General features: G+C 33.1%; 1 protein-coding gene across 1 annotated transcript; it reads left to right on the top strand.

The window, feature by feature from the left end:
• Window positions 1-3,928: 3,928 nt before the first annotated feature.
• LOC137572989 (uncharacterized) lies at window positions 3,929-5,128 on the top strand. Its single transcript, XM_068284850.1, has 2 exons — window positions 3,929-3,963; window positions 4,032-5,128. The coding sequence occupies exons 1-2, from the start codon at window positions 3,929-3,931 to the stop codon at window positions 5,056-5,058; spliced, it is 1,062 nt and encodes a 353-aa protein (XP_068140951.1). The 3' UTR covers window positions 5,059-5,128.
• The last annotated feature ends 13,837 nt before the right edge of the window (window positions 5,129-18,965 follow it).

Here is an 18,965-nt window from a genome sequence, read left to right as displayed (position 1 = left end):
TTCTGAGATTAGTTAGACCACTTACGAATATTCTGGATAAAAGAAAATGTATTATTCTTTAACTTTAAAAAAATTTCAAAATTTTACATTTAATTGGGAAATCCTTGGAATTGACAGGCATTATGTTTTTCCTGGTTAGAGACTCAGAGGGATACATGCAAAAGATATGGGTCGATGTAAAAAGTTCACATAAGAAGGGCGCCCAAATGGTTAAAGCTCAGAATTAGAGACAATCACCCGATAATGAACAATTAAGACTGACTCCAATATCATTATTTAATATTATTATTATGTCAAACATATTTTAAAAGAGATAATGTTTCTCACTATGCTTTATTATAAAGCAGAAAGTTCTATGGAAAATTTTACAAAACTATTGACTGATAAGGACTAATAGATTAAACTAATTGTTACTTACATTATTAATCCCTCTCTTAAATAAAATCCTGCAGAAGTCTAGTGTATAGAAACTTCGTTTATTCTCGAATCTTGTTGGCCCTTCTTTGAGGTTTTGTTGTTGGTTTGCAGTTTAGTCAGATTGCCACTGACTGACTGACTGACCCATGGTTTATTCACCTGTCGTCATAGCCACTGAGCTTAAATTAAAATTTAAATTGCTATAACATTTCTTTGTTGTTGTCGTTGTGTGTGCAAAGATGTTGGTTTTTTGTTTCTTTTTTTGTTTTTGTTGGGTTTATCTTAATGAAACTTTTTAAATCGCTTTTAACAGTGTCGAGTGGCTATTAAAAAAAGCTCACAATCCTCGTATTTCTTTGATTTAAATGCATTTAATTTTGAGGCATGTGAAAATTAATTACATTTAATTAGTTCCCCCGGTTGACCGTTCTCTTTTGTTTCTGTATCGTTTCGGCACCGATACAAGTTGCCGTTTCTAGCGGCTCCATACATACAAGTAGGAAGTGTGTATGTATGTGTGCACGCTTATAAATTTTTTTGGTTACGATCTCATAAAATCTTTACTCATGCTCATCCAGTAGTCGAAAAGTTGTTTATTACCGACCACCAAACCAAGCCAAACTGAGCGAACGACTAAAATGATCTTGACGTTGCACTTATTTCGAGAGAAGGTCATACTTATCCACGTTTCATTTCAGTTTAATTGAATTTCAAACGAATTGTACTTAGGTAAAAACAGTCCAAATTCATTTGATCAGAGTTAAACGGAAGCTGTGCTCTAATTCGAGAACAAGTTGAACGAAAAGGAATGCAAATGATACCAACTTAATTAAAGAAACAGGGAATTCTAGTTTCAAAGAAAAATCACATATAAACTGCTTTACAATTGAATGCCAAGATAATTAAATTACAATCAATTAGTTGAACTTATTGGGTGTTCTTTTAGAGATTCACTATCATATGTATTCCTTGTGCTGGCACTTACTATTTAAAATGATGAGGAAAACAAATTATATTGATTTGTTGATTTAGTGCTTACATACATATGAAATACACTACTCAAAGTATTTTCTGCATAATTTTGTACTTTGCACTTGTCGATGTAGTAGTCTGACGCATAATTCTGAGAAAAATGAGAAAAATATTCAAATGTATTAATGTAGGTATGTACATATAAAATAATTATATACTTTATCGCATATTTCCATAACGAGAACTTTCACTTCAGAGATCCATAAACAGTTTTCCCTTGTTAGGCCAGAGAATATACATATGTATATAAATGGAGCCCATTACTTCAATTGTAATAAGTTTAACAGATTAACCAGACACAAATAGCTCCGTTCGTCATACTGATCAAGAATGTCAATAAATAATATATAAATATGTATATCTATGTATGTATTAATGCCGCAAATTGCAAATATTTTGAGCTTTTTGGTTCTGGAAATTTCTTTATCTCCCAGCAAATTAATATCAAAGGTTTTTTAGGAGAAGAAATTAAGTATGAGCATTAAAAATTTCGTGTATCGATTGCAACTCTTAAAGTGCACACTTGGAATAATTTCACTTAATATAAAAGAGCGTAAGAAATATTTTCAGAAATTCAATAGTAATTAAAAGTGTAGAGCTTTGTTTTTTTTTTTTTTTTTGGTTTTTATTGTATCTATAATATTTTGTAAATGGATTTATTATGTTTCATTTATTGGATTTTATTCAATAGCAGTTTTAGTGCAGTGGGAAAACTTTAGCAACAAAACTATAAATGGATTTGTTACTTATTTACTGCCTATTTAGAAAGCAATATTTAAAATATTATTATTAAAAAAAAAGGTCGACAAAAACAAAACGGCAAATAAAAAAGTCAAATTGTGTTGTGAAATTGTTAGGAAATCTGTTTTAAAATTTCGAATAGAAGGAAAAATATTTAAATGGCAGCGTGGCAAAATATAAATTTTCGACTAAACTAAAATGTAATAATATTTCTTAGATTAAATTATGGATATTTCTAAATAATATGTAAATCTTTGAAAAATATTTAGCTGTTGACCTACTAAGCTAGTTTTGTTAAGCTTAAATTCAAATTTAAATTTGACAATTGCATTATTATAACAAGATTATTTGTCAAAAGACTGTAAAAGAATATAAAATTATAAAAATTAAAATAAATTATGTTCATTCATATATTGTATGTATCATCAAGATAAAAGTCAAAGAAATTCTTTTCGCTTATGAATGATTTTACTCTTTTGAGATTTAGTTTTCAATGTGGCTTATTTTGCTCAAGATAAATTGAAAAGTAAAATTATAGGAATACAAAAAATTAAAACAGTTTAATATTTCAATAAACTTTTAAGCGATGAAGAGTATGATATTTCGTGTTATCAAAGACCGATTCCGTATAAAAAAAAAAAAAAACCATTTTCATCTGTTTGCTTTATACATACAAAGAATTATTTTATATGCATATTTACATTGTGACTAAGCTGTAGTCTGTCTCATTTATCCTCTTATCTCTAAACGAACACTGAGCTGAGTTTAGTGCTGAACGACGCGTCATTAGGGACTGACCCATCTCGACAAGAAAAACAAAGTGCGGACAAAGTTATTAGTTGCAATGAACATACAAATTACTTATTTGTGCTTTATATTAATAATTATTAATAATATAATTAAAGATGCATATTGTATACACACATGCAGTCGAATTAAACTGGTTCCGTATACGCAATTGGCAATGAAACGTATATCTGAACCCTTCTCTAAACGTCACGATTTTTATTCAATGCATCGATATCGCTTTCAAACAGAGGTAAATAATAATGGTTTTCTCCATGTGTATATAGGGAATGATTTTAAAAGCTATGATATATACATATATACTGTGTAAGTAACATTACTAGATATGCGACATGCAAATGAAACACTTTATCGGACAGCAACTTTTTGAGTGACTTTTGCTACGCAAGGTCAAGAACCTAGAAAGCTTTATGCGTAGCACTTGGAGTAAAAATACTTCAAGAGTTCAAGTTAATCTCGTCATTAATAAGTCAGTTAAAAATAACTTTTGCCGATTACCGATTAAATATAGGGCATTCATATCCATTTTCTGTCTTAAAGTGAAGAACCTGAAACTTAACTCACTCATCTTAAGAGTTTTTTTTGGAAAGACCAATCTCAATATTAGTTTTAGTTAGAAAACAACAATACTTATATATATTTTTCATGTATATATTTTTCATGAAAAAACGATAAAATTTGGGGTTTACATAGGACACAAGTTTTGTTATACGAACATACTTTTATCAAATTGGTTGACTCAACGAGAAAGTTTGAGATTTCCGGGTATAATATTAAAATATTAGGTAGACCACAAAGTACGGAATGACCCATGCGTTGAGCATCCTCTGATTAAAACTTTATATTTCTCTGATCTTAAAGATGTGTTTACTTTTATTAATTTTGATTATTTGTCTTAATTTTTTTTTGTAGACAAAATATCGCACAGAATATGAATATCATTGTTGTGATGGATATGAAGGTCCGGTGAACGATTGTCGACCAATTTGTTCGAACAATTGCTCTGGAAATGGCTTATGCTTTTCTCCCGGTAGATGTCTTTGCAATTTTGGTTATGGCGGCAATGACTGTCAACCGATTTGCCGAAATTGTGGCAAGAATAGTTTCTGCTCCAAGCCAGAAGTCTGCGAATGTAAATTGGGCTTTGCTAGAAATGATTCAAGCGTATCCGATATATGCCATCCAATCTGTGATATTAAGTGCGAAGAGCACGCCGAGTGTGTGACACCTGGGAAATGTGAATGCATTGAAGGATATTCTACACAGGAAACTAAAGATGGTTGTCAACCTATTTGCCATCAAAAATGTCCGGAAAATGCATTTTGCCATCAACCAGATACTTGCGAATGCAATTTAGGCTACATTATGAATGAACACATTTGTGAACCCGATTGCAGCAATAAATGCCCGGAGAATGCCAAATGCATGGCCCCAAATAGTTGTGAATGTAAACCAGGCTATGAGAAAACCAATGGAACAGAAATTTGTAAGCCGATGAATTTGGTTTCCTCTACTACCGAAGCAACTTCTACTGAAATGGTAACCATTCCAACCACTGACTGGCCCAAGTCTACAATGCTCCAACGCCGTTCAATCTCTACGACGACAACAAAGATTCCACTGACTCCGATTCCACTCAACAATTGCACTAGCAATTGCCAGTGCTGGACTGAATACGATGAAATGGGTTCTATTCCAAATTCGAAGTGTTTTGACATTTGTTCAAAAGATAATCAAAAGACACGCTGCCTAAATCTCACTAATTGTCATTGTTATCAGGAGAATGGCCCAATATCATGCAAGGATGGTGATGAGGATGATAGTATCGAGGAATTGCAATATATTTGCAAAGTTAAAGCGTCATCAGTGGTAGAAAAAAGTGAAAAATTGGAATCTCAAGGCAATCTAAAAAAATTAGGCCCTAAATCATATTGGCCAATTATTGTAGGCATCATCATTACTATTGGTGCCATCATTTTTGCTGGATTAGCCTTTTATTTTTATAACAAACGCAGATTGATTGAAAGACACGATGAGCCTTTGCTTGAGGAAAATTTATAGACAATCTCAAAAGTTTATGACATTTGTACCCAATTTATTTAAATGAATACAAAATCAATAAGGCCTTCTTCAGTATTTGGGTAACTATCATTAAAAAGGATATTTGATCAGTATAAAATATTTAATATTGATTACTAAACATAAATTCATATAAAATTAATTGTATATTAAACCTTTTTCAATTCAATTCAATTGACTTTATTGTGGAAGTGGTTCAAGTATTTCCTCGTCAAGTTAACTTTCACTATACTTCGATGTGTGCAAAGTTTATGCACTTCTTCGACAATAAATTCAAGTGTTTACCTTCATGGCATCATTTAAATCCCCAATCGTAACATTTAATTAATTTAATTAACTGAAAGATTCACCAAAACGACACCCAAAGGAGCTGAAAATTGCTTGCCAAGAAATACTTGCACGTCTATATAGATAAAAGAGGAGCTAATCAAGCGGCATCTGGGCAATGGCAACGCTTTGCTATGCAGTCCGCACGCTTTATAAAATAATGATCAGGCTTGAGGATCATCGAGGTGAACCATAAAGAGGGGGGAAGATATGAGGGGAGACAAGACGAGACTTTTTTGATTGCACCCGTAAGTGCCATATTGTCACTGTTTGATCAATCAAACTGCCGCCGATGATCAGCGACAGATCGTAAATGTAACTCAATCTCCCCCCATTGAAGATGATGATGATGATGATTATTACATCATGATGATGATTTCATTGCGTAACTTGTTTCCAGTCTTGTGATCCAGAAACAATGTAGCAGCTCCTTGCAATTAGCTCTCCCTCTCTCTGTCTCAATCTTTCACTGGTTTTGCTCATCGATGGGTGCAGATCTGCTAATTGACAATATTTATGAACACGTACGCATTTTGTCGCCCCACCATCCTTAATTGGAACGCTTTTAGCCCATCGCCCACAGTTGGCCAATTATTTTCATCAAAATTGTTGACAATTTTCAGCGTGCCACTTGAAGTCTAAACTGAATGAATGATTGAGAAGTGGTTAGAGTGCCTGAGGGAAGGCGGGGGCTAGGGCCAAGAGACATACAGGTCTTAGCCACGTTTTGGTTATACGAATCTGTGTCATAAATTGTCGCTAGATGAGCTCAGATTCTACAACTAACAATAAGTTGACTTGATGCCCGTTTAATTAAATTTACTTTAATTACACACTTAAAGCATTCTTTTGTCGGTTTTTTTTTTTTCGTTTGTTTATTTGTTTAATTTTCGTTTCGTTAGCCAAACAAGTTCCATTTTGTTTCTATCCAAAGTAGTTTTCAGTTTTAGAAGCAATTGAAATTGATTTATCTCATTAACTTTCGACTTAAAAAAAAAACTTTGGGGTCCAAAGACATTAACCTTTAAGACGATTCCTCTGAGATCATAGAGTTGGAGTATGTATGTACATACATTTGGGTAAGGCATAACAATGATAGGTCAGAATACCTTATAGCATTTAGACTTATCGACAAAGATCAGCTGATGCTGATGTCATCCACCAATATTCCTTATATAGTCGGTTTCATATGTAAAACCAAAATGTTTATATTAATAAAGTGTGGACAAAAAAGGGAAATGTTTATCCTTCAAGAGCAATAGTTTAGCTCTTAAAAGACCGATGTCTTACCCTCCCACTTATGGGTCATTCAATGTACTTATGCCTTAAAAAACAAGTTTCAGGGAAACTTGAACAAAAAATAATACTTAAATTAATGTTTAAATTAATAAGACAACATGAAAATCAAAAGATTCTTAGAACACCTAATCATACTACGGAAACTGTAAATCATTTCATATAGAACAATTTTGAACAATTGATAAAACTTCTTTTAGCGGATTCTCTTGTGAAACTCGGAAGTGGTAAGTTTTCTTTCTTTTTCATCTGTAAATGAGAATTCCATAAGAATTTTAATGAAAAGGTATTAGATCTGCAATGAATTTAATAACGTTAGACATTGATTTGTGCTGTTTAATGTGACCCAAATACCATTGGAACTTTGCTAACACTAAACAATAGGAAGTTGACTTCTGTCACGAATACCTTGGGCTGTCAGTTCCTTAGATTTGCGAGATATCAAAGTGCCAGCTTAACCACACGACAATATTTCAGTGTCCGATTGTCATTTGTCAACAAAACAAAAAAAAGCTAACTTCGAGCAAAGTAAAACGTTGCCCAATTAGCGACACAGTTAAACGTCAACATCCTTACGGCTTCACATCCGGAGAGTCTGAACCGACTGCCACCGCTCTACTCCACTCCATCGCCCCCTTCTAGAGAACTCAGCTGGATCTGGTTGTTGGTTGTTGTCTGTAACTAGTGACGGTTACATTTTCGCCATCAATCAGTTGCCGCAGCGGGCGCCTGCGCAAAAATGCGGAACAGACAAAAAAACAAAAACCAAACAAAACCAAGAAAAAATGGTGTGGAACCAAACAAGTTTGCTTCTTTCTGTCCTGGGGATGTCACCACACTTCACAGCGGAACTTGAAGACTTGGACAATTAGCTTTCAATTATAGCTGTGAAATTGGGTTTATTGCATTGCTAAAACATTTTACAAATGTCACGAGTCTGAAATTTATTTATTTATGTTTTACAGCCAGCCACTTCACTGAACTTACCGTTTTGTATTCCATTTTCATTAGCAAACCAATAAAACAAGAAAACCCCAGATAAAGCTCAATAGGTAAAATTTGTTACTGCTGTTACTTTGAGATACTCTTACCAATAAAATTAAGTTTATAAAAAAAAAAAACCCAGAAAATCGTATTCCCATATGTTCTAGCTTAGGAAAATAGCTACTCAATGATAAATGGGTTAGCGAACTCTGCTGACGAGGGAACTGAGTAGTCTACAACGAAACCCTAAGGTCCCAAAGACAATAACGACATTTTTGTAGGTCTTCAAAAGATTAAAAAATTGTACAAAACGTAGAAAAAGAGATTAATGTATATTATTCTTCTTGAAAATAGATTCAGAGAGTTCAAGCTGTACCAAATATGAGGATGCCTTAAAAAAGCTGTTCATATATGTATGTATATACCCATTATTTTATTTGTATTATATATAATTGAATGGGTCATATATAAAATATGTACTATATAAATGTAGTGTACTTTTAATTTCCTGCAAACTTATCGCAAAACTTAGTGACTAAACAAAGTGAGCTCACCCTGAAAGGGTATTAAAATTACCTCTAGATATTGTGTAGCAACATTTCATTTGATCGAGCAGAGGCTACCGTTTGGGGTATGTGGATTGGGTTTGAGGTTGGGGATATATCCAGCTCGATATACAAAAACATAGCCATGGTCTGTTTGTACACAAAGCTGGGCCATTGTGGCATCCCAAAAACTGTGTGACGTATTTTTCTAATTAACACTCCATTTCGATTTCACCATTGTTGTTCTTTTATTATTTTTCTTTTATGATTCTGTTATTTGATTTAGTTATTTAATACATTTTTTGCTGCTTGAGTAGCCGGAACTAAAGTGCTCAAAATGACAGCCGATACTCATACCAATGCATAAGGAAAAGTGAATTTCGAGTGTGTGTGGCGACTTTCTTTGTGGTGTTAAACATTTTCGGTATTTAATGAATAGACTAATGTGAAAGTCTTTATTTACAAAGTGCAAGAATGCATTAAGAATGCGGTTTTATTAAACACTCTCATTCTGTTAATTATAAGATGCCTTTATTTTGGAATCTCTATTCATTAGCTCTGGAGAAAGGTGATATGCTCACTCTCGGTTCAATCAAAAGAGGCATGTTGCATTTTTCTAGTTTTTTTGCTTTAATGTTATAGAATTCTGAGGTACTTTTATTTAGTTTAAGTAAGTTTTATAGAAAAACTTACTAAAATTGCAATTGAATGCAAATTGAGTACTTATTAAAAGTTTATTATTATTATTTTTGAGTTTTGTATTTTGGCTAAGACCGCTCAACTTTTTGGGTTTCACTAGACAGAACTTGAGCTTTTTGCATAACAATAGGTACATATATAATAAACATTACACAAAACTTAAGGACAATTATTATGACCAGAAAAAAATATGAAGGAGTAAATCTAGGAACCAGGATATCAGGTTTTGTGTGTATTTTGGCAAAACTATTAACAAATATTTAACAAAAATATCTTAATAAAATTTCCTTTTTTTTTTTTTTTTTTACTAATAATGGTATAGTATTACAGTACTCAACCCAGTAACTATTAGCTACATATCCAAGGTTTTCTTTAAACTTTAGTTTGCTTCTTTTACCCACTTCACTTATGCACTTGTTGATGCTATTAAAGAACAAACTCTCTAAGCTTTTTACAGGTCGAGGAAAGTATTCTGTTTCTAACTAAAGGGTTCGAGTTTCATTCACATCAACATAGAACAAAGTCCTAAGGGGAGATAGAAATTTCTTAGATATGCTCGACAGATATTTGTCTGGTTTGCCTAGAAGGTCACGAATATGGCGTCCTAAAGAGTGATTTATAAAGTCATTAACAGGAGGAATACTATAATTTTAAAGCCAAAATAATTTTTAAGAATAGACGAACGAAAGTGTGTCAAATATTTCAGAGGCCCTTAACGGTCTTTGTGATCGGGTTTACATTGCGTCTCAATATGGAGGAAAATTTTAGTCTTTTCTACAATTGTAGCCGTTGAGAAAGCTACAGGAGAATAGGCAATTTTATTGCTGTCTTTATGACTAGAAATCTTAAGAAAAATAATAACTCTCTTCACTTTCTTCTTAACTGGCCTAAAAGGAACCCAATCAAACTTTGAGTTTCTTTGGAAATCCCTCAATGGGCATTTCACATGCAGAGTAACTTTTAATTTGCACTCTAGTTTAAATTTCTTATAAAGTTGTAATTTTGAAACATTTAAAAATTATTCCCTTAAAAAAATAATGTTGCCATTCATTTGATAAAACTATAAAAAACGATTGTAAGCAAGTCTGCGACTCTTAAAGCAGATACTAGGACTCCTTAAGTATGTATTTAAGTGGGTTTTAAAAGCGTTTAATAGTTCGTTGGACTGTTTATAAAAAGTAAATGTTGCAGCATCTATGGCATGTAATTTGTTGGCGTAGTTTTTGTGTTGTTGGTAATCTCAGCTACCGCAAAAGAGGCGGCAACAGGTGAACAATTACCTAAAACAAAAGAAAGAGCGAAAGAGATGGATGGGGAAAGAGCAGAGCTTTGTGTATGAAACATGCGTTAATTGCCATAGAGTCCATAGAGTCGATGGGTGCCTACTTAGGGGCCTGGGCACGGTGACAAAATTAAACTTAATTGTTTTATGACAGCCGACAACTGAGCAGACCGCCAAGTTGACAGTAGAAAATGTGAGGCTAAGTTGGAGTCTGTATCGTCCCCCCCTCTTCCCTTTGCTCCACTACCTAACCAGCTCACACTGTTTTAACCTAGTGGCAGACAGATTTGTCTGTGGGGCAGCATCAACAGCAACTTCCAAGCGGCGAGCGGCAAACAGTTGACATTTTTTAGGGTCTTTAACTGCGTGGCTTTGTTTTTTTTTTTCTTTTATTTTGTTTTATTTAATTGTTTTTCTTGTAAACGATTTTTTTGTTTCTTTCTGTTGTTGCTGCAGCCACCCATTTTATATTATATTTATTAAAAAATGTCTTACACAGAAGTCGAGATTTTGTTTTTTTGTTGTCGTAATGAACCACAAAGGAAAGAAACAACAAAACCAAATAGTAGACAACAGCAGGTGCTATGTTGGGTTATGGACCCCTGAGGAGCCATGGAGTTGGAGGAGACTGACAACATTTCTGTCATTGCTTTAAGGTAAACTTTCAGCATTCTCATGTCAATCATTTTAGTTCAAGGGAATTTTTGCGACCCATGCAACTGAAAGCAAAAGGCTAAATAGTAAGTATAGGACACCATTAAAAATCAATGTATTATGAAAATAAAATCTTCATCCCAAATAATCTCTAGTTTTGTTATACATAATATTTAATGAATATGTAAAATTTTCAATATTAGACTGATCAATTTAAAATCATAATTTCATCAAGAGATATGAACTCTTGAATATTTTGTTAAAATGTATATTTTTAAGTCTTAATCATAGGTATAAGATTGGCTTTGTTTTTAACTAGAACTACTTAAGATGAACTATCAAAAAGTGTGTCAGAAATGTCCGTTAAACCCTTTTCTTCAAATAGTATTTGTCTATTTCAATTTTTATTTTCTATTTTTAAGAAAACAATGCAAAACATTTTGGGGATTAGCCCTTAGATTCTCAGTTCTGTTACGCTTCACTAAGCTGTAATTCTCAATTAGTTAAAGAATTGATTGTGGCCGATACACTTTAGCTAAATAAACCACTTGCTGAGACACCCTGGAACCCGATTAGTCCGATGCATTCAATATAAGATTATTAGGGATAATCAAGGAACCTGAACAGGGATTAAATAGCAGTCATATTGAATACATCTGAAATACATTTGTCTCAATAGACGAACCCTAAATTTATATTCGAATTAGGGATAATACAAATAGTCCAAGTCTCCGAAAACAGTCGACTATTTTGATTCCTCTAATTGCGTTTGACTAATGGACTAACTACTTTAAAATCTATTGCATAAATTTTTTTCAGTTTTATATTTTAAAAATTTCTTTACCTTTTCTTATAATGTTTTTAGTTCTAATTACAAGACTAAAGAGATTCTATATATTCTTTGAAATCTGAGATACAATTTTCATACTTGGTACTTATCAAAGTTTTAAGAGACCTTTCTAATCTTTATTTAATAAGTATTCTACTTATTTTATTATCTAATATTTTTATGGGAATAGAAAGTATTTTGTTTTATTGCCTTCCAAGTCCGGAAATCATTTATCTATCATAAATTTTAAGGTTGTTCTATTCTAACATAAGATATTTATAAGTTAGCAAAGATTTTCCAACCATCCTTCTAAGTGATCTTTTTTCATCTCCTACCAAGATATTTCTAGTTAATTTTGGTTTGTGCTAGCATTTAAAATTTTCTTCAGTTTTCCATTTAACCGACAGCAACTCGCTACTGAAATGTATCTTGAGTGTCACCCCAGAAAATGATGAAGGTTTTTATGATCCTTTTAGTTGTCTTTTATCATTTGTTGATAATAATTATGGTCATTTGTGATAATTGTGTTGGCCATTGTGTCATGTCTTAAAGGAGTATAAATGCGTAGTTTAAGTTTTTTTTTTTTTTTTTTTAATAATTGTCATTAAGATAATTAGTTAACTGGTCGCCTTTGTTGGAGTTGACGATCGTTGAGAGTCAAGAGTTTATTAAATGAAAAGTTATGACAAAAAACTCTTAAAGATTTATGTGGTTGATTAGCAGTCTGTTAGGCATGTTTAGGCTGAGAAAAAGTGAAAATCCTTTACGGAAAAGGCCATAAAAGTGTTGAAGACCTACCACCGAGGTAAGAGATGGTCGTAAAAGAGATTTTTGTGAATGAAATAATTTTTTTGGTTTTGGGGATAATGCTAGTTAATTGTGTGAAAATTAAAAGGCTGAGATCACGTAAGATCTCTTACTCAGACGCACACATTACGTGGAATCAACGCCAACGACTTCCTGATGTATGGCATTTCGAAGTCCATAAATCGCCGTGATATGCCCATCCATTTTATCGTGATTGAACCACCCAAATAGTTTGCCACAAAACAAAAAGAACTCATAATTAAATTATGCTAATTTCGCACTCTTCATCGGCGGTGGCGGCGGCATCAAACGTGATCAAAGCTTAACAGCCAAAAAAAATAAACCAAATGACACTCCAGAAAAGACAATAAAACACAACAGGCCATGCCAACTGAGAGAAACGTGTTAACCTGTCACATCGTTAAAAATTTTGATTGATTTTGCTCAGGAAGCTAAAATTCAACTCTGAAACAGCTGTTGGGGTGACCAGTCGGACGGACAGTGACTACATGATCTTAATGAGAATAATGTGCCGCATTTAAATGTGGCAAGCCCATTAAAGCGCAAAAGTGGTTGAGATTTCGTTTTTTTCCCCTCTTCTCTTCTTTTTTTGAGTAGCACTTTGCTTTGTTGGTGGCTCATAGTCTTAAATTAGCTTTAGCTAATGCGTTTACACGGTAAGAAATTGACTTTTTTTAAAACAATATTAGGGAAATTATATTTATAAGATGGTTTTGCCATGACAGATAGGACTCATAGGATAAGGAGTAACTTTTTCGCCTTTATAATACTAAGAATAAAAATAATCACATCGAAAGGATCAGCAGAACAGTAACAGGATCAGAAGCTAATAGCAGGACAAGCAAGTTAGGCAACAAAGACAGGAGAAATGAGTAAGAGAAATAAGTTAGAAAATAAGTAACAAAGCAGCATTTTTTTTTGCATACAATGCCATTAGCCATATGGCTAATATATGTAGCAGGATTAGAAAATATTAGATATTAGAGTGGTGTTAATTTTTTATCATGAAAAGTTAATTCAATGAAAAATTCTTAAAAACTTTTAGTTTGTCATTCTGTAACTTTTCCAAACTGTATCAAACTTTTAAAAGTAATTTCTCATTTTAATATTAATTTTTAAATATTAATGAAAACACGATAATTTTGAACTTTTTTTTGAATGAAGACAAAATATGCCAGTGAACAGCAAATCATTTCAAAACCTAATTTCATGAAGTGTATTTATTTTCAAGCTAGAATAGTTTCTTCATTAATCTGCCATTAAAACCTCGACAATTAACATTTTCGCAATTTTGCCAATCCAATCAAAATTAATATTTTGAAATATTTGAAAGTATTTCAATTATACTATATAAGATATAACCTTTTGAGATCAGTTTGAGATTGACCATATAGTGATCTAATTCCTAAGTGATCTTCTAAATTGTATTATGATCCCTAAAAACTTATACATATTTATGTAGGTGTTAGGTATCTGACGCTGCTGGTAACTGCAAACAATTATGTTCGATAATAATAACAGTGGCAAAAGATGAACGCAAATAGAAACATTTATAGAAGGGTGAGCAACGTCAGCAACACTTATAATAAGTGAAACTGCTGCAACAGAAGCATTATGAAGCAATGACTGCAAAACCAATAAATAAAAACTAAAAAACAACGGCAACAACTTTGAAAACAGCAGCAAAGAAGCCACAAAAGAAACATCAGGAGCAAAAAACTATAAAAAATCCAGAACAGGAGCAACAACAACACAAAAAAATAAAGGCAAAACAGCAACAAAAGTAACAACCACAAAAGTAAGAACTTAAAAAACAGGAGGCAGAATCAAGACCTTCAAAAAAAAGGCAATTTTTACAATAACAGCAACGACTACATACACCAGCAACAAAAGTAACAATAACAACAGCAGTAGGAGCAGGAGCAACAGCTCCAATAAGACCAGCAATAAAAATGTTGTATGCGGAATAGCTGCAACAACTCATATAACAGCAATAGAGATAACAACAATTGCAATAACAACCATACGAGCAAAAAGAACAGCAGCAATTGTTAACAAACTGCAACAAGCAACTGCAACTACTCTAAGCAACAGGAGCAACAACAGCAGCAACAACAGTAACAATGAAGACTGTGCGTTCAGCACTCAGAACACCAGCAACAACAACAACAACAAAACACTAACATTAACAACAGCAACAACAACAACAACCACAACAAATGATGTTAACTTTGAAATCTTGTTGGCGTTGGCGACAACAAAACCAAATTTTTCTTAGATTTATTAGTCCCCTTTGCCTAAAACAAACGAACACACACATGCACACACAGACGCAGGCGATCACCCTGAGACACAATTTCTCAATAAGCCAAATACCAGATCAAAGATCAATGTATCCATCTCGCTTACACATACAGACGTTAACGGGCTTCAATTCCAATGAAATGTGTTTTTCGTATAAAAATGGTCCATGCGATGCGATCGAATTTAAATTGAAAAATTTGATTTTAATTCTAGCATTTGAAATGTGTTTTCATTAACATAATTAACAGCAAATTAAATATAGTACCCCACATCGATCTGTCTCTCCCCCCTTCTCCCACTCATCCTCTCTTTCTTGTAACAGCAAAGAAAGTTGACTGATCCAAACGCTCGAACCAAACAGAAATTTTGTGTTGTTTTTGGTGTGACAGCAATTCGTCAGTCCATTAAATTTGGTTTTTAGCATCCATTAAAACAACCAAAAACAAGAAGACCCTAACCAAGTGGAATCGGGCCAGTTAATGTCGTGTTTATTTCTACACTTTTGTGGGCATCATCATCATCATCATCATTATCATCATCGTCATGATCAACAACAACTGACTAGGAGGGGGGTCTGCCTCTTGATTTATGCCTCTGGTTCATTTATATTGAAATTTGATATATTTGTGAGCAAGCGGGACGCGTTTTTATTTTGCAAAGCTCGCGCCGTGCCGTCTTGCCTCATTTTAAAATGTATTTCTGTATTTTTATATACGAATTAATTGAAATGATTGTGATCTACAACATCGCCTTGCCCATAGTATATATACTATATTGTTGCTTATATACTTAACCATAGACGACATTAATGCATATACATATATAATTTATGAATATCGCCTTTTGCTCAAGTCTTTGGCCTCTTTGTCTTTGTCTCATTTTCGGCGAACTTATTTACAGAGGCCGCATAAATTATCCAATACAATAGACAATAGAAGATACATACATATATATTTACCAAACATACTCTCGTATAACACCTTCCAAATAGACATTTTCCAAAAGTCTCTTATTTAACGGGCAAAACTTTGAATGTCCCATTTATAGGGCCTTTTTTTGTGTCTCTGATTGAATTGTTCCATCGATGTGTGGGCGATTTGATGGGCATTTGCATGCTCATTGTTAGGAATCTTTGTTATTATCTTCTGAAAATGTAAGTATTATGTTTTATGGTGTGAAACGTTTTCACTCTAACTATTTAAATGTCTCTTAAAGCTAGTCACATAGATCCCTGCTGATAAGATATCGCTTCGAAAGTGATTTACCTAAGATAGTTTAGTTGTTGGTTTAGCTGGTGGACTTTATTGAGATTCGGAGTAAAGTTCGGAGTAAAGAGTCGTTCCTGTGGACCATCTTATTAACTTTGTCTTAAGTAAATATGGACATATTAATGTGGGAACTAACACATTATTATTATAAAATTGGTTTTTGGCTTTTGAAAGCTGCCCTTTTATTTATAATTTATAATATTAGTTGTCTTCCTCGGGGTTTTGTTGTTTATATATGTATGTACTTACATTTCGTGTACCTTTTTTGTAAAAAGTTAAAGTTTTCCTTCGTATGGAATCTATGTATGTATAGCTTTTACATTGGCATATCGTAAACACATCGAAAAAGTTTTCCCAAAATTTGTTTTCACCTTTTTTCTTTAAGTCTTTGAAGTATATTGTTGTTGTAATTGTTGAAATTACAGTGCTTTGTTAAGTTTAAAATATATATCATTGTTAATCTACTTACAAAAATTTAATAAATTCTTTGTTTAAAATTTAAAATACTTTATTATTATTTATTCACATTGAATTCAACACTATTATATAGTGTTCTGGGTCTTGAGCTATTTATACTGTTGTTTATTTTTTGTAGGTGGTAAAATTATAATATTAAAAGTCGCTCTTTTGGAATCAAGGATATTTTTGTGTTGGAAAAACACACGATGGCCTAATAGAAAACGATTACTGTCCAGGATGAACAACTCCTTCATTGAACACTTTATTTTATATATTTTTATGATGAGTTTCTAAATAAACGCTAAGTAAAGTGTACCAAAAACTGAAAATTACAAGAAGGCCTAAAGCCCCAGAAACAACTAACTTATTTATTTATTATATTTCATATTTTGTTTTATTTATATATACCTAAATATATATTCTTTATATTTATATCAAATGGATCTCTCAAATGAACCTTCCTAAACCACCAGGTCTAGACACTCTCGAAATAAGAGACCCTTCTTAAATTGTATTCAAATTTTTCGATCCTTTTATGCCCAAACATTGAGACATTTAAGTGGCCATGTAACATATTGTTAGATAAACACTAATTTCTTTTATTTTCTCTTCGTTTCTTTTTTAAATGGTAAAATATTGATTGAAAGACTTTCTAGATCTGTCCATGTTTACTATATATAATATTTATTATTTTTGATGATATATTGAGTAAGATTCGATCAGCTTAGATATTCAAAGAAAAATTTATGGGTACTAACATTTAGTAGTGGATAATAAGTAGCTTCCTGAAGACTATTTTAGTTCAGAGAAAGTGGAAAACTTCATAACCTGTAAAGTTAGCATAATCTACCATCTTAACTTGTAAACCTTAGAGAAGCTGCAACTTTATAATACTCTGTGACTAAGCTCATTAAGAAATCTTAATCTCAGAGGCCATTTCATCGTTGTTTTTGTATACATATCAAGGCATAAGGATCGTTTAATCTTTAATGCAAAAAGTTAAGGAGAATTCAACCTTTTGGCACATCAACACATTTGTCAAGCTACACATAACAAAGAGTTAAACAAATCCCGCACCCAAAAAAAAAAAAAAAAACCAAAAAACAAAAACAAATGACCACAAGCTGGACCAAAAGCTGAGGCAATTAAACCTTAAGCATGAGGAGATGGAGTAGGAGGAGCAGAGATGAACACCCGCTGACAGAAAATCACTTGACAACGGCTGATCATTAACCGATAACACATGACATTAAAGGTTCACAATATACAGTGAAACAAAGTTGACTAAGAACGAACAGGTTTGTTTGTTTGTTTCTTTGGCTTTGGCTTTGGATTTGTATTTATTTTAAATGCCGACAAAATAAGATAAATACCGACCACCCCAAGAAGGGTACTACAAAAACTAAGAGCGAAAAACGAGCGGAAAATTAATAGTGTGAACCAAGAAGGAAGGGAATGGGAGAGAGATCTTTTGGTGGAGCAGCATCATCATCATCATCGCATAGTAGAGATAGGTATCAGCTTACATTGAAGCTGCGTCTGCCCCCAAACGAGGAGCTGGAAATTTGTCAAAATGTCAACGGGTGAAACAGTTTTTTTCTTCTTTCTTTTTTTTTTTAGTACGTATGCTTGAGGAAGGTTTTATTTGGATACGCGTCTCGGACTTGACCACGTAGCTTTTGTAAAACAAACCATTAGCAGCTAATAAACATTAGTCATGAAGGAATTGTAGTCGGAGTTCAACTTGGGCAGGCAGGGAGTTGGTCTACTCTCTCTCTCTCTCTCTTTCTTTCTGTTTCTCGATGATTTAGTGGGTATAATTATAATCTTTTTTTTTTTTTTTTTGCTTTTCTTATGGTTTTTTTTGTCGAATCTCTTTGGCTCTCGCATATGTTAATGATCTCGCAGAATTCCACGAAAAATAAGAAACTGAACTAAGGTTGAACAAGTTTTTCCTCTCCTCATTTAATCATAATGAATTTACCCCGTTTATGCAGATCATGGACCCAGGCAGCGTGCGCGTGTTGACAAGCCCAAAACTATTTATCAATCAAAAGGCAAAGTGGTTGAACCGATAGTTAGCCACTGTTTTAACCTAGAGATAAGATCGTTTTGTAAGCGGATAAGAAACATTAGAAGAACCAGCCGGTAATTGGCATTCAAGGAGTATCAGAGACTTCTGTTTAAGGCTGACTCATCCTCTGGTGTGTCCATGTATTATAGCTGTAAAGCTATACCACTTCATTTGTCTGCCTTTTTCCCAGTTTCACTGAAGTTTTGTGTGTCACCATTTTGGCAAAGCGATCTCGTATCCTCGGCAACTTCTTCGGTTTGTAATTTATGGGATTTTCAACCAATCACAAATCAAGTTGAGCATTTTGTTTTGCACATTTTTATGGTCGCTACTGATGCTA

Source organism: Drosophila tropicalis, unplaced genomic scaffold (assembly GCF_018151085.1).
Source record: "Drosophila tropicalis isolate 14030-0801.00 unplaced genomic scaffold, ASM1815108v1 contig_393, whole genome shotgun sequence".
NCBI classification, from domain to species: domain Eukaryota; kingdom Metazoa; phylum Arthropoda; class Insecta; order Diptera; family Drosophilidae; genus Drosophila; species Drosophila tropicalis.
Note: the sequence above shows the minus strand (reverse complement) of the source record. Positions and strands in the feature narration are given on the sequence as shown.

What these genes read in the sequence shown, in the direction of transcription:
- LOC137572989 (XM_068284850.1), top strand. Translation starts at nt 3,929, where the DNA reads ATGAATATCATTGTTGTGATGGATATGAAGGTCCG. An exon ending in GTGATGGATATGAAGGTCCG is followed by an intron (nt 3,964 to 4,031) that starts GTGAACGATTGT and finishes TTCTCCCGGTAG; the next exon opens with ATGTCTTTGCAATTTTGGTT.